General features: G+C 37.2%; 1 protein-coding gene across 1 annotated transcript in view; it reads right to left on the reverse strand.

Annotated features, from left to right (window-relative positions):
- The window catches only part of LOC109826541 (protein ARABIDILLO 1-like), a 40,925-nt gene that overhangs the window by 18,646 nt on the left and 7,818 nt on the right, over positions 1 to 14,461 (reverse strand). The window contains 6 exon segments of the mRNA XM_020393572.1: positions 5,890 to 6,017; positions 12,647 to 12,778; positions 12,864 to 12,944; positions 13,020 to 13,178; positions 13,265 to 14,252; positions 14,254 to 14,445. Of these exon segments, the coding sequence (XP_020249161.1) occupies positions 5,890 to 6,017; positions 12,647 to 12,778; positions 12,864 to 12,944; positions 13,020 to 13,178; positions 13,265 to 14,252; positions 14,254 to 14,445 (1,680 nt within the window).

Here is a 14,461-nt window from a genome sequence, read left to right on the forward strand (position 1 = left end):
ACATCTCTAAGGTGCTAATTATTGAAATATTGTTATTCATATATGCAGTTAAAAGATGGTATAAACAATAGAGACAATTTGTTGAGTTAACTAACTGTCCTATCAACAATTTTTCTCTCTAGTTTCTATTGATTTTCTTCCAGCGATTCCTCACATCTAAAATGGTATTATACCAGGGTCTCAGTCTAGTGAGCAGTTTTATAAACCACATCATATACATAAAAGGGCAAGCCCCTCCACCACCCACCGCAAAATAGATTCTAAGATTTCTTCATTTAATATGTACTGTATTGCTAAAATAGGAAGTTATGGGTGCTTGTTCCTAAACAACAGTTATTATTGAGAGCCATAACCCCTGAACTACACGCATTTTATGTTTATTTTCCTCATTTAAGGATTAGCAGGGTACGTTCATGACAAACAATTGATTTGTAGGCAACGAGACAGGTGGTGCATGTATCATTCAGTTAGCACTTAATTGGCTATCATCCCCTACGGCTTTCCCTGAAGTTCTCCAAAGAATGTTCCATACTAATCCATTCTTACAGATGCTTACTAAAGGATGTTTCCCTTAAAATTATCAGACACGTAAAATTAGTATACATTCTCTATCTAAAATTTTGATCACGGATCTACTAGAAACATAATAAGATATTAAGCAACTATTAGAGAAACAAAGAAATGACTTGTCTTAGAGCATGTTTGGTAATTGGTCAAAGTGATTTATCAACTTTTTTTTGGCTTATAAGCCACTGAGACGTGTTTGGAAAACAGCTTATTTTGGCTTATAAGCCAAGAAATAAGCTGGGATAACCCATCTTATTATTTGGTGGCATATAAGCCACAATGTTTGATCAAGTAAAACTAGGTTATCTCTTAATATTTAAGAAAATTCCAAAGCCCTATTTCTCTATGTCCAACCCCATTAAGCTTCAGTCATGTCTTTTTTTGGTCTTGACAGTAGTGATGAATTATAAGCCACTCATTTGCCAAACACCCTGCTATTAAAAATGAATAACAATCCACTAAATTTATCGAAAACTTTGGATTATAATCCACTTGCTTATAAGCCATTTGTGGATTATGCCAAGTGGATTATACGCCATAGTTCCCAAACATGCTCTTAAAGTGTGATGGCTTTAATCTAAAAGTTTCTACCCGTGAAAAGAAAAATTTTATAAACTTGTTCCATTCTCTATGGGATATGAACTTATGATTCAGTTTACTGTTTTCTTTAGTCCATAAATGATATATACAGACATTGAGATAGCTAAAAGGAGCACCTGATAAAGGGTTATTTTCTCAAACCAATCATGAACCTTGATATTGTTTGTGGATTATGCCAAGTGGATTATACGCCATAGTTCCTAAACATGCTCTTAAAGTGTGATGGCTTTAATCTAAAAGTTTCTACCCGTGAAAAGAAAAGTTTTATAAACTTGTTCCATTCTCTATGGGATATGAACTTATGATTCAGGTTACTGTTTTCTTTAGTCCATTAATGATTTGTCCCAAAGCAAAACATTAGCTCTTTTCCTGATGGAGACCGTATATACAGACATTGAGATAGCTAAAAGGAGCACCTGATAAAGGGTTATTTTCTCAAACCAATCATGAACCTTGATATTGTTTTGTTTGGATGCTAACTTTGCTGGAGATAGGTGGAGTCGAAGATCTATCGGTGGTTATTGACTTTATTCTATGCTTGTGTTTTAACCTATGTAGCTACTACTATGCTATTCTTTCTCCTTGTAGCTTACATTATGGTGCTATGCCTTTAGATCCAAAGCTTTGCTATACGCTAATGCTTTTTTGCAACGTTGGAACTCACACTAGAGAAGGGATCAGCTGCCATACAATCAAGCTCATAAACTGGCCGATCAAAATGCAGAAATTGGTCAATTACAGCTGGCAGAGAGCTCTAGAAAGCATGCAAGGGCCAGATGGATCCATCCTACTTTGAACAGAAAACAATTATGATTGATCCTAGTAAGAAAAGAAAAGGCTAAAAACCCTATAGAAGATTTGCATAGCATTCATTTCTGACATTCTAACCTACCTTGGCTCCTCCAAATGAGGAGAAAAAGGTACCTTAAATTTCACAATTCATGGCAGCTCTTATTGAAACTTAGAACTTCTTTGATACAGGCATCTCTCTCACCAGTTAGTACTTTACATTATTTAGAAACCAAAATAATGCATTTTAGATAATAGAGAAACTAAAATTTAGTGCCACAAGCAGCAATTGTCTATTTCTCAGAACATCCTTCCAATCCTTTGCACATGTATTGCTTTTTCTGAAAGGCTTTACTTACAAAAAAAAAGTTTAATATGCAAATGCAAAGTGATTTTAAAGAAATCCTACTCACTCTTCCTGCTTCCTTCTCAAACAGACAAATGTATTTTTGAAAATTTAACCCCCACCCTGTCCAAATGAATTCTGAATCTCTCATCCACACCAACATTAACCCTCAGCACCATGTGTGGAGAACCTGTCACTGCTTCTCCAGGCTCAGTAATGACTGAAGCTTCCTTCTGAGGCTGTTCATGGAGACAATCAGGTGCAAAGCTACATATTGTCCTTGTGAGTTGGGGTCCTAAAAAATATTTGTACCCACAGATATATACGTATCCATATCTAGATACAGATATGGTTACTAAAATCTATAACCAATAGGATGTGGTTACAAATACGATCATGTAGTAAAATATTCAGATTCTGTATCTGAATTATCCGAATATATGTTAATTATACAATTGCAATTGTTTTAATCCTTGGATTACTTGATATGAGACTAATTTTGATTATCAAGAGATCTACTCTTAGCTTTTCAGATATAACGAACAAATTAATAATTCCCTCATATCACGTGAATTATATTATTTTCAACATTATTTGGTTTTCTCATTGTTTTTGTATTCGCATGTATATCCACATATTTATATTCGCATGTTTATCGATAAACATATCCGATTTTAGCAGATGTGGATATGAGTTTTCCTTACCAGGATATATTCATATTTGTATCAATCCGAGATTGGTAAACAGATACGGATATGTAAGATACCTAAGTTGTATCTGAGTTGTATCCAAGATATTTGCACATTTGCACCCTACGAGTGAGGTGTTTAATCTACCTTGATTTTGGACAATTCTAATTTTACTTTAGTCCAGAATTTTTTATTTTTCCCCCTTCTTGTCTTTAGGAGAATGTAGTCAATCGGTTACATCTAAAAAAATTCTGGCTTTTCCTAACAACCATCTTAGAAGTACAAGCACTAGTTAGCTAGTAGCTCTACTCAATCAAAGTTGTTGTCACATTGTGCATAATCTAGCCATGCCCTAGATTATGTCATGCCGAACAAACTGACTTGTGGTGGTGACTGCTCGATTAAGGCCCTATGCAAGAACTTTGATGTCTGTAGGCCAGTCTTCAGGTGAGCAGAAGATAAATCTATCAATAGAATGCCAAAGATCATGACCAAATGTCATTGATGTACTCTTTCTATATGCAAGACAGGAACTATTCATCTAACTATTCTAAGTGGATGGTAATGCCCTTCTAGCTGGTCCAAGAGCCAGCCTGCGTAATGTTTCACTTATCATTCCTTCTCTGCTAAAGATCTATGGAATATCTGTCACAGACAAGTAGAATTGTGAGGAGCAACCAAGGACGTGCTCTCAGCACTCGGCAATGGAAGGTGTATCTTTTTTATGAGCGTTAAAGGGATGGGTGTCTTTCGAGCTGTACACCCTCCGAGAAAGAGGAAATATCATACAAAAAAATTTGGATTGAAATGAGATGTGGAATATCATGTACGACAAAGAAATGGAGGTGATCTCTCATCTCACAATGGACTGTAGAAACAATATTGAATCTCGTACCTGCAAGAGATATGTTGACAACACTCCGACATCCAACTAAATAACCTTGCAATTGTAACGCCATGGTTTCTCATAACTAATTAAATATTTTCTAAAGTCTAAAGGTGGCACATCACAGAGAACAAATTCATTGTTATTCAGAAATAATGAAGGCTACATAACATATCATTCTGGCCACAATCTATATGATCACATCTCAGAGGAACCTTGGTAACAAGGCTAAAGATAAGGGCGGCAGGAGGTCTCGACCTTGTCAGATCGCCCAAACCTGACTCAAAGAATACAGTGCAAGGGGCCAAGGAATTCATTATTAAGACAAAATCAGCATCATGTTGTTCCCAGATAGCAAGCAAATCAGTAAACAAACTATTTAGCGAAAACACAATTATATGAAGAATGAAGTGGAACTGTCAACATAACGTCAACATTACATAACATTATTGAATTGCGGGTGAATGACAAACTAAAACTCCAATAGAAGGATACAACTTGTCAATCCAATTATATCAAGAAAGACATCAAACCCCGCTATCTGTGTATATACCCCTTGAATTATGGTATTTGCAAAACTACCCTCCAAATCATCAATTTTGGGGGGAAAGCACCCTCAAAATCAACAAATCATGAACTTTGCTGACATGACATGTTAAGTTTTGAATAATCCGTTAATATTTTACATTGCAAGCTATCAAAATCAATGATTTATTGAAGGAATAGCACTTATATACCCTATTGTTTCACCTACTTCTTACTTATATATCTCAATTTGTATTTGGTAGCAAAAAAAATACTCTTAAGCTTTTTAAACTTGCACTTCTATACCATCACTTTTTTTGGCGGCACTTAAATACCCTAAAGTTTTTACAACTAGCACTTTAATACATAAAACTCTTAAAACTTGCACGTAAATAACCTCAGATATGCAAACTTGAGGGTATTTAATGCAAGTTTTTAAAACTTTAAGAGTATTTAAATGCCAGATTTACAAACTAGGTACTAAAGTGCAAGTTTTAATAACTTTAGGGTAAGTGCTAAAAAACTAGTGAGTATATAAGTGCAAATTTTAAAAAAAAAATTAGGTTATTTTCTTGCTACGAAATACAGTGAGGGTATATAAGTGAAAAGTAGATGAAACAATAGGGTATATAAATGCTATGTAGCCTTTATTTTTTTGAAGTTGATAATTTGGAGGGTAGTTTTGCAAGTACTGAGATTTTGGGGGAAAACTAAAAACAAATACTCAAGATTCAAGAGGTATACATATAAAAAAATAGAAAGAATAGCGGCAGAGTTCTTATGATCTAAAGAATTTGAGATCCAAAAATTTATCCTCTATTTAATTCTCATCTCCTTCAGATGTAGATAAGATATCAATCTGAAAAAGATTGAATCCATGTCACCACGTACTATAATTACCCACTCTCAGATCCTCTGAAGTTTCAGTTTGCACCTTTTCAAATCTGAATTCTCAGCTCTCACAAACTACCCCTCTGAACTTAATCACATAGTTATCCTTCTGATTATTAACACAAAACAAATAGGGGAGATGCCCCTTGTTTACAGGTGATTTCCCCATTCCCATAAATCATGTCCTACAAACTTAATCATGTGGTTACTCTTTTTAATTATTAACATACAACAGATGAGAGAAGCAGACGAACTTGGCTCAAGTTAGATTGGACCTTCTTCCAATCGACTTGTCCCAACATCCAACGTGAAAAATATATATCAAATACAGCAGATAGGACAACTATCAGGAATTCTCATATGATAGGGATACAAGAAAATGCCTACAAGAAATCCTAAATAGTTAGAAAGATGAAAAGTAGCCATTAATAGTACCTACTTCGTCCGTGTTGTTAATACATAAAAATAGAGAGACTGGTGGACAAGTGTACATATTTTTTTCATTAAGTGCTTCAAGATTGTGAATCAGCAAAAACCATCAAAGTAATTTTTCTTTTATTATCTACACTATCAAGTTCAAACAACAAAATGTGTACCTTACTCCTTCATTCTGCGAACAAGTTAGTTGCACCAGTGCCTCAAGAGCACCTGCCTCTTGGCCAACAGCAGCATTGTTACTGTTACTATCTCCATGAGCAGCTAAATTAGCTAAGGCACGAGCAGCCTGATGATATATTTAGAAAAAGGAAAAATCAGGAGAGACAAAAATAAGCAACATTCCAGTAACATATTATGCTTACGTTCTGCTTGAAGACAATATGATATGTCAAAGAGAACTCCACGGAAAAATGACAAGGAAAAAATGGCAACCACTAATATCAGAAATCACCAAATTAGACAGGAAGCATTCGATTAGACAAATCGATTGGCAAGAATGCATACAAATTGCAGAATTATTCAACAAAAAGAAATCCAACTCATCAAACCAAAGGCACCACCTAGCAACTATGACCCGATGCTGTTTCTAAAGCTGAATGTTGAGATATTCAGTCAAAAACCGTAGTGAAAGAAAATTTTCTACTACAGTAGATGTTAGATAGCAAGATTGTAAAATCAATGATCTCTGCAGACATTGTTTGCAAAAGAGTAGGACCTGGTAAGTTTTACTATACTCTAAGGAAACCATGGTGATTTTGCAATACAGCAAGAGTGTCTCCTGATCAACACTCAAGTGATGGACTATCAAACAGTCAAGTCAGATAAGAAACCTTATTCTTACACAAGCATATGGTGGTCCGCGGGACATGAGCAAAGTTCTTGCAAAAGTAGTGATACGTAAAACCAATACCAGCAATCAATTACAATATGCACTCAAGCTACATAAATTATGCCTATTCAATGTTATGGAATTGTTTCAAACTTAAGCATCACAACACATTGTTCTCATCCCCCAATTTCTAGAGGCATTTTAATCTACCACCAAAGATTGGTTCAAGAGGACCTTCCAAAGAAATCTTTTAACCATTTATGCCAATATAAGCATTGGTATATTGACTCCTAAGAGCGGATCTTACATATTGAGTAAACTACAAAGTAGTTATTTTCTTATTTCTCACAATTTCAAATAGATTTTCTGAATTTTTTTTCCCCAATTATACGTATTTTAAAGTAGATCCCCCAAAATGTCATACGTTGAACTTAGTCAGTTACACCAAAGATGGCCCCCAAGTTAAAATACGTTAATCTAAACGAAAACTTCCTAACCAATGTTTCTTATTCTAATTATGTCCTTCACCTGCCTCTCGTTTCTCAATTGGCAATCACTGCATAGGAAGGTTAGAGAGATAATATATGGAGAGGGTTGGATAGAGGGATAGGAAGGATGATTATAGGGTGACTTGAGTTGGATAGAGGCGGATGGGTAGAGAAGAGGGTGAGAGAAGGGAGAGATGTAATGAGGTACAGGTGTGGGGAAGGTTTGGGTGAAGGGATGAGGGGAGGGGTTTGGTTCAGGGGATAATGGATGGGTGACGGATGAGGGATAAGGGAAGTTTGATGCTTGATAAGGGAGAGGGATGAGGGGACGAGGGAGGAAGGGGTAGGGGGTGGGAGAGAGAGGGTTGTTGCTTGGGAGGACGAGATAACTCCTAACAAAGTTAGGGTTAAGTTTATTGGATTGTTAACCTAATCCAAGTCTGATGGGGCTCCTCACCTGATCCAAGTTAAATCTGAACATAAATACTCCCGGAGATCAGTTTGGTATTAATGTAGAGCATTGTTTTAAATATCCCCGACATGGCCCGATATATCCCCCGATATATCATTTTACAGGGCTTGCCGCAACCGATATGGTCTTTAAATATCCTTTACCGTTTTTTGGCTATTTTGAGTGATAAATCCCCGATATGGCTGATATATTAGCCGATATGTGGACCAATATAGCTTGTTGCAAAAGAATATACCGTGTTTGGAATTTTTGGGCGAGATATCAAGATTTTCCCATTATATCAAGTGACATTTTGCCCTAAAAAAAGCAGATCGAATGTTGCAACGTTGCTTTGCACTTTTGTTTATTTTAGAAGGTTGATTAGTGATCCTAAACATATACTATTCATATTTTGTATGCTTAAATTTTATTACATATGTTAAGATTACATTTTAATGCATTATACTATGTATGCAAACATTCATTATGGCATTCCGATATTTACCACATATCCCCGATATTTCCACGATATCCGCAATCCGATATGAATTTTGACCATCCGATATTTCCCCGATATCCGATATTTAAAACCTTAATGTAGAGGATTGATTTCATAATATGATATTTTGGGAGACCTATCTCAAAATACAGAAAATCTAGGGGATGATAATCAAAAAACACCTTTTCAAATTTAATAAGAAAGAGAAGTACAACAGTTGACCACATATAGAACAAAGTCAGCATTAAAGTTTATTATAATGTCTTTATTTTTAGATAAATACTGGTATTCATCAATTTCACCGTCCCCTCCATTATTCCATGGAGCAATTTTTTTTCACATGATAGTTGTATTCCTATGAAATATGGTCAATGTTGTCAAAATTATACATGTATACTATCTGATTTGTGATAAACTACCTCGATTATTCAAATTCATATTTGTATAATTAAACATGTATACTACCTGAATTACCAACAATTGTATCTCTATTAAATATTAAATATGATCAATGTTGTCAAAATTAAACATGTACTATCCGAGTTGTGATAAACCATCTGAAATATCCAAATTGATATTTGCTTGATAGATATCTGGATAATAACGACGTGTCTATTATTTCTTATACTACAACAACAGGAATACAAAATTCTTTGTCTCAAATTTATGTGGTCAACTACATGAGTCATATTCTTCCATTTAACTACATAAGTCATATTCTTTCATTCAATTCTGTCAAGGACTATTATATCCTTCTTAATCCCCTTCAACCAAGCTCTCTGAGGCCTGCCTCTATTCTAAACTTTCTCACTGAATTAATCATAGTCTAATCATTTCTCATAATTGTTGCATTTAGTGGTCTCAATTGCACATGGCTAACCATCTAAATCAGTTATCTTCAATAGGAGCAACCTCTAAATTCCTATAAATGCACTCATTTTTTTGTACTATATCTTAATGTATAACCACAGATTCATTATAACATTCTATTTTTGCTATAACCGTTATTAATTCTTATACACAATGATCAATATGGCTACGGTGATTTTACATGTCTTTTCTCATTTCAGACAAAAATACTGAAATTGGAAAATTGAACTAATTTTCTTCCAATCATTAACAAATTCGACACTAGATTAGCATACATGTCCAATCTGAGTCTAAAATCATTTCAAATATAGTGATCAAACCAATAGTCACTGTAAATCCATAGTTCTACTTGTATCCGCTAAAGAAAACAAATATGGTATTGATTATATCTTATGTGCCCAAACTTTTGCTTCCACCTCCTCTCTTCTTAGATTTCACTCATCTAACGTAACACATTTCTCCCTTCTTTCTCTTTACCCCCTCCACTTTCCATTTCTCAAATATATTATTTTATTTTTCTTTTTATTATCTCTACATACATTAATTGTGCATGTGTATGCCTCACAGTTTGATTTATAGAGGCACTAGTCCACCCATTTTATGACAGCTTATAAAAGATGTTATTTAAAGAGACCTCCTCAGACAGCTATGATTAACATCCTCATTTTGCTACCAGAATAGTCTTTTAAGACTTCTAATACATTCATCCAAAAAAAGGACTTGTAATTAATGCTACAACAGAGAAGAGTGTTCTTCACTTCTCCTCGACTCTCTTCCTCCCCTCCCATCCCTCTCAATGAAATATATCATACTCATGTGTCACAAATACGACCATTGGAGTCATTAACTGGTCTACTAGAGAATAGCTTTAAAGAGATTTGAGTTAAAGAAAGCTCCTCCACCCAAAATTCTACAAGAATTATGATCAATGTCCTTGTGTTGCTTTAAAAACCCTCTTCAGTCGGATGAATGCTAAAATTACGCATTAAGCCCTTTCTCTCCATTGGCATAGAGCAAACTGGATGTTGACAGCTTCAATCGCTCACTTTACTTTAGGTCAGCACTCTAGAACAATTCTTAACTACGGTTTTTCATCTCATAAAACCCAATACATTAGCAATTTGCATTACCGTTGTCTCAACTCTCTCATGTAGTTAAATACTGAAAGTTTGAAACTGATTTCTCAATAACTTTCATACACATTTCTTGTTGTAACTCAGTGTCCAATCTCCAACTTATTAGTATTTCAGGGCACCTAAGACTTCCGAAACCAGCTTACTGTTATCATAAATTAATTCCGCATTTCATATTCCTCAATGCAAACTGCTATGACATAACCTACCATGTTCACTTACTTTGTTGTGTGGCTCTTATTTTCCTACGAGAAGAATGCATGCTTTATCCCCTACTTTATGTTTTCTCTTCATCATAATTTCTTTCTAGGTTAAAAACGTATTAGGAGGACAACTTGTTTGGAAAGAGCTTACAGCCTTAACCTGTCCAATCAATATAGGTAGACCATTCTGAACACCAGTACACATGGTTTATTAAACAAGAAACTCTCTTTTCTGTTGCATGGCTAGGATGTGCCCTAAAGTGCAGATAATTGCCATAATGTTGTAGTCATCAGGCAGGTTCCAGATAAACCACAATTATGGAGAGAATTTGCATGCTGTGGTCTATGAAGCACGGACACGGTGACACGGACACGACACAGACATGGCAAACCCCCAAAAAATAGGACACAGCGACACGGCTAAATTTTTTTAATATTATTATTATATATAGATCAATATTGAATTAAATTCCTATTACATTTTCATATTTTTTGTTATGTAGAGTGGAGATTATAAATAAGAAACTAAAGGAAAGTGTGTGTTGCAGGTGTGAATTAAGATGTCGGGATGACAATGATCTCTTGGAGAATTGAAGACAATAATGTTAAAGAAGACAAGAAAGAAAAGATGTGTCGGGATGACAATGATCTCTTGGAGAATTGAAGACAATAATGTTAAAGAAGACAAGAAAGAAAAGATGAACATATAGAAAAATAGATCAATTTTTAAAGAAGACAAGAAAGAAAAGATGAACATATAGAAAAATAGATCAATTTTTATGTTGTATTATTATGTAACCTTGGCTTGTATAATCAATGACAAGTGTAAGTTATGTAACTAATTTGAAGATAATACCAAATTTTAATTTTCACTACTTTCATCTTGAGCATATAAAAATACAAGAGAATAAAGAACAAGTTGCAACCAGCTCCATGGCTACAAAATACTAAGTTACTAACATTGCAAAAATATAAAAATTTCACTCAAAAACGTATCTTAAAATAAAGTTTTCAAGTTGAAACATCAAAAAGATTATTCTATGGCTTCAACTCTTTCATCCTCCTCAAACACAACAGTCTCCATCGTGGGATAATCGTGGGATAATGGCACAGCTTTTAAACATTTTATTTGTAAGGATAATGGCACAACTTTTAAACATTACATTTGTAAGGATAATGGCACAACTTTTAAACATTTCAAATGCCAAAAGTTTTAAATATTGCAGGTTAAATATAACCAAGTTCATTGACAAGATAAACTAAAATAAAAAATAGTAAAAACAAAAAGAGAGAGAAAAGCAACTGAGAGAGAGGAAGAGATCCAATAAAAGAGAAAAGCAACTGAGAGAGAGGAAGAGATCGGGGAGAGAGAGATCCAGAGAAAGACTGAGAGAGAGAGAGAGATCGAAGAGGGAAGTGATCGGGGGAGAAAGAGATCGGGGGAGAGGGAGATCGGGGGAGAGAGAGATCCAGAGAGAAACTGAGAGAGAGATCCAAAGAGACTGAGAGAGAGATCAAGAGATCGGAGAGGGAAGAGATCAGGGAGAGAGAGAGATCTAGAGAGAGACTGAGAGAGATCGAGAGATCAGAGAGAGAGTGAGAGAGAGAGAGAGATCGAGGGAGAGAGGGACGAAGAATCAGAGAGAGAGATCGAGAGACTGACCTAGCCGACGAGGATGACGACGAGGACGATTTGCTGAGAGGACGACGAGGACGACGATGACGATCGAGAGAGAGATTGTGGCGTTTTCTTTTCAGTCGGGATCGAGAGAGAGATGAGCCAATCGGGTGAGTGAAAAGTGAAAACTAGGGTTAGGGTTTGACTTTGGCTTTGGCTTTGGGTTTCGAGTTTACAAATTCTCTTTTTTTTGCCCTCTCAGCCGTGTCAAGAACAAAACAGCGTGTCGAGAGCGTGTCGGGAGCGTGTCGGGAGCGAGTCGGCGACGTTGACCGTGTCGGCGGCGTTGACCGCATGTCCGACGCGTGTCGCACTTGTGTCCGCGTCCGACACGCGTCAGAGACGGACTCGTGGCCTTTTTTCAAGTGTTGGTGCTTCATAGGTTGTGGTTACATTAAGTTTACATCTCCATGGCGCCACCTCATGCCTCACAAAAGGGCACAAGCTCAAACTTTGCCCACTATGATGCACCTTGATCTATAAACTAAATGGCCCTTGACATTCATGGAAGCACAAATAGCGGTAGCTAGGACATGTGTAAGCTGTTGTCGGTATCTTTACCAGTGTGATCAGCTATTTCAATATAAATCAGATGCCGAAAAACAAGAAACACTGTATTAATAAGAAATAGCTACTTTATGAAGAATAAACATAATAAACTCTTAATTGAATGAGAAAAGGTTGCTAGAAACAGGAAATAAAGACATTCAACAGGACAGAGGGAGGCTAAAACGAAAGCGATAGCAACAATCAATTGTCGAGACCTGCTCTTGAACTCCATCAACCTTGCATGACCGAGCAAGTGTCACTAGAGCATGGACCCCACCTGCCAATGCGACCTCCATGCTGCATTTGTCATCAGCAGCCAAATTTGCAAGTGCACCAGCAGCTCGTTCCTGTTGCAGAAGAAAAATGAATAGAGCCTCAATTTCAACCTTTCCTTCTAGTGTAGATGACTCAATTATCAATTAAGGTGCATACAAGAACTCCCTCTGTTCCAGAGGGCCATTTGAAAATAAGATCCACCAGAGCCTTCACACCACCAGCCTCAGCTATAGCCGCCTGGAAATCAATAATGCAAATTATGTAACACTTATCTATTGAAATGTTGCATGTTTTCCTCCCTAAAATATAAACCTTGTGCTCTTCTCCTACAGAAAGGTTCCAAAGCCCTCCAGCAGCCTCTTCGGCAACTAGTTTGTTCATGGATCTCGCTAGATCTGCTAGGATTGTTATGCCCCCTTCATCAGCTACTGCTTTCGCAACTTTTGAATTCACTGACAAGTTTGCTATGGCCTGCAAGTTCAAAATAACACTTAAACCCATCCATCAAACCAAGCTCCAAGCTTGACGAACAATTGAGGGTTAGAACAAGATTCTACCTTTGCAGCTTCCGACTGTACACCCTCTCTACGAGACCTCGCAAGTTCCAAAAGCAATGGTATCCCATTATTCTTCATCACAGCTTCAGCCCTTGCTGGATCCACAGTTGCATTATCATCATCAATCACAACGAAAGTAGCAAGCCCGGTGGCTGCTCTCTCTTGCACATCCTCTTGAGAACTCTTCACCAAGCTCAGCAAAAGAGCAGCACCCTGGTTCAACCAAAACTCATCGATACCGTTCGGGTTAGTCTCCGCTATTCTTAAAAGATACTGCGACAAAATCCACTCAAGCCAGCTCATAATATCATCCAGAATCTTATCCTTCTTTCCCCAACTCCTCCATAACCCAAAAATATCTTTTCCCTTAATCATAGAACCCGAAAACAAAGAACAAATCCCTTTAAAAATATCCGTGAACAACGCAAGAAGCAACTTCCCCTTCTTGTTAAATGCAGCCGGGTTATGATTCCCCTCAACCTCAAGTGCCAAGCAATTCAAAGCACACATAACCTTCAAACTTTTCGACAATGAGAGAAGCCTAGACACTGCACTTGGACTCACATCGGTTCTCGAAATGTCAACAGCCACCAAATTGGGCAGCTTGCTCCAAGAAAGTGCGGCAGAAGCCCATTTTATGTTCCTAGATCCCGCAACCGATAAAAACCTAAGTGACATCACCTTTCCAAAGGCAGTCTCATCAACATTCAGACAATCAGTGAACGAGATTTCCTCCAAAACAGTGCAATGCCTGGCCAAAGCCCCAATAGCTTTTCCATCAATCTCTCTCACACCAGAGAGCCTCAGCCGCCGGAGCTTGGGGCAGCAAATAGCCACGTGCCTAATGGCATCGCTCGTAATTTTATCACAAGCATCAGGCCCAATCTGAAGGCACTCTAGGGCTTCATGCCTCGCTGCAATCACCGAGAGAGTAGCATCCGAAATCTCACGGCAATAATCACCAGTTATCTCTCGAAGCCCCNTCAGAGCACCTGGACGCCAGAGACGTCGCTGTGTCGGCATCGCAGCGGTAGGCGCGGAGGTCGAGGGAGCTCCAAAGGCAAGAAGAGGACCCAAGAGCTCGCCAAGCTTTGCAAGTAGAAGCGTGTCGGCATCGCAGCGGTAGGCGCGGAGGTCGAGGGAGCTCCAAAGGCAAGAAGAGGACCCAAGAGCTCGCCAAGCTTTGCAAGTAGAAGC

The sequence above is a fragment of the Asparagus officinalis genome, chromosome 10 (assembly GCF_001876935.1).
Source record: "Asparagus officinalis chromosome 10, Aspof.V1, whole genome shotgun sequence".
Classification (NCBI taxonomy): Eukaryota; Viridiplantae; Streptophyta; class Magnoliopsida; order Asparagales; family Asparagaceae; genus Asparagus; species Asparagus officinalis.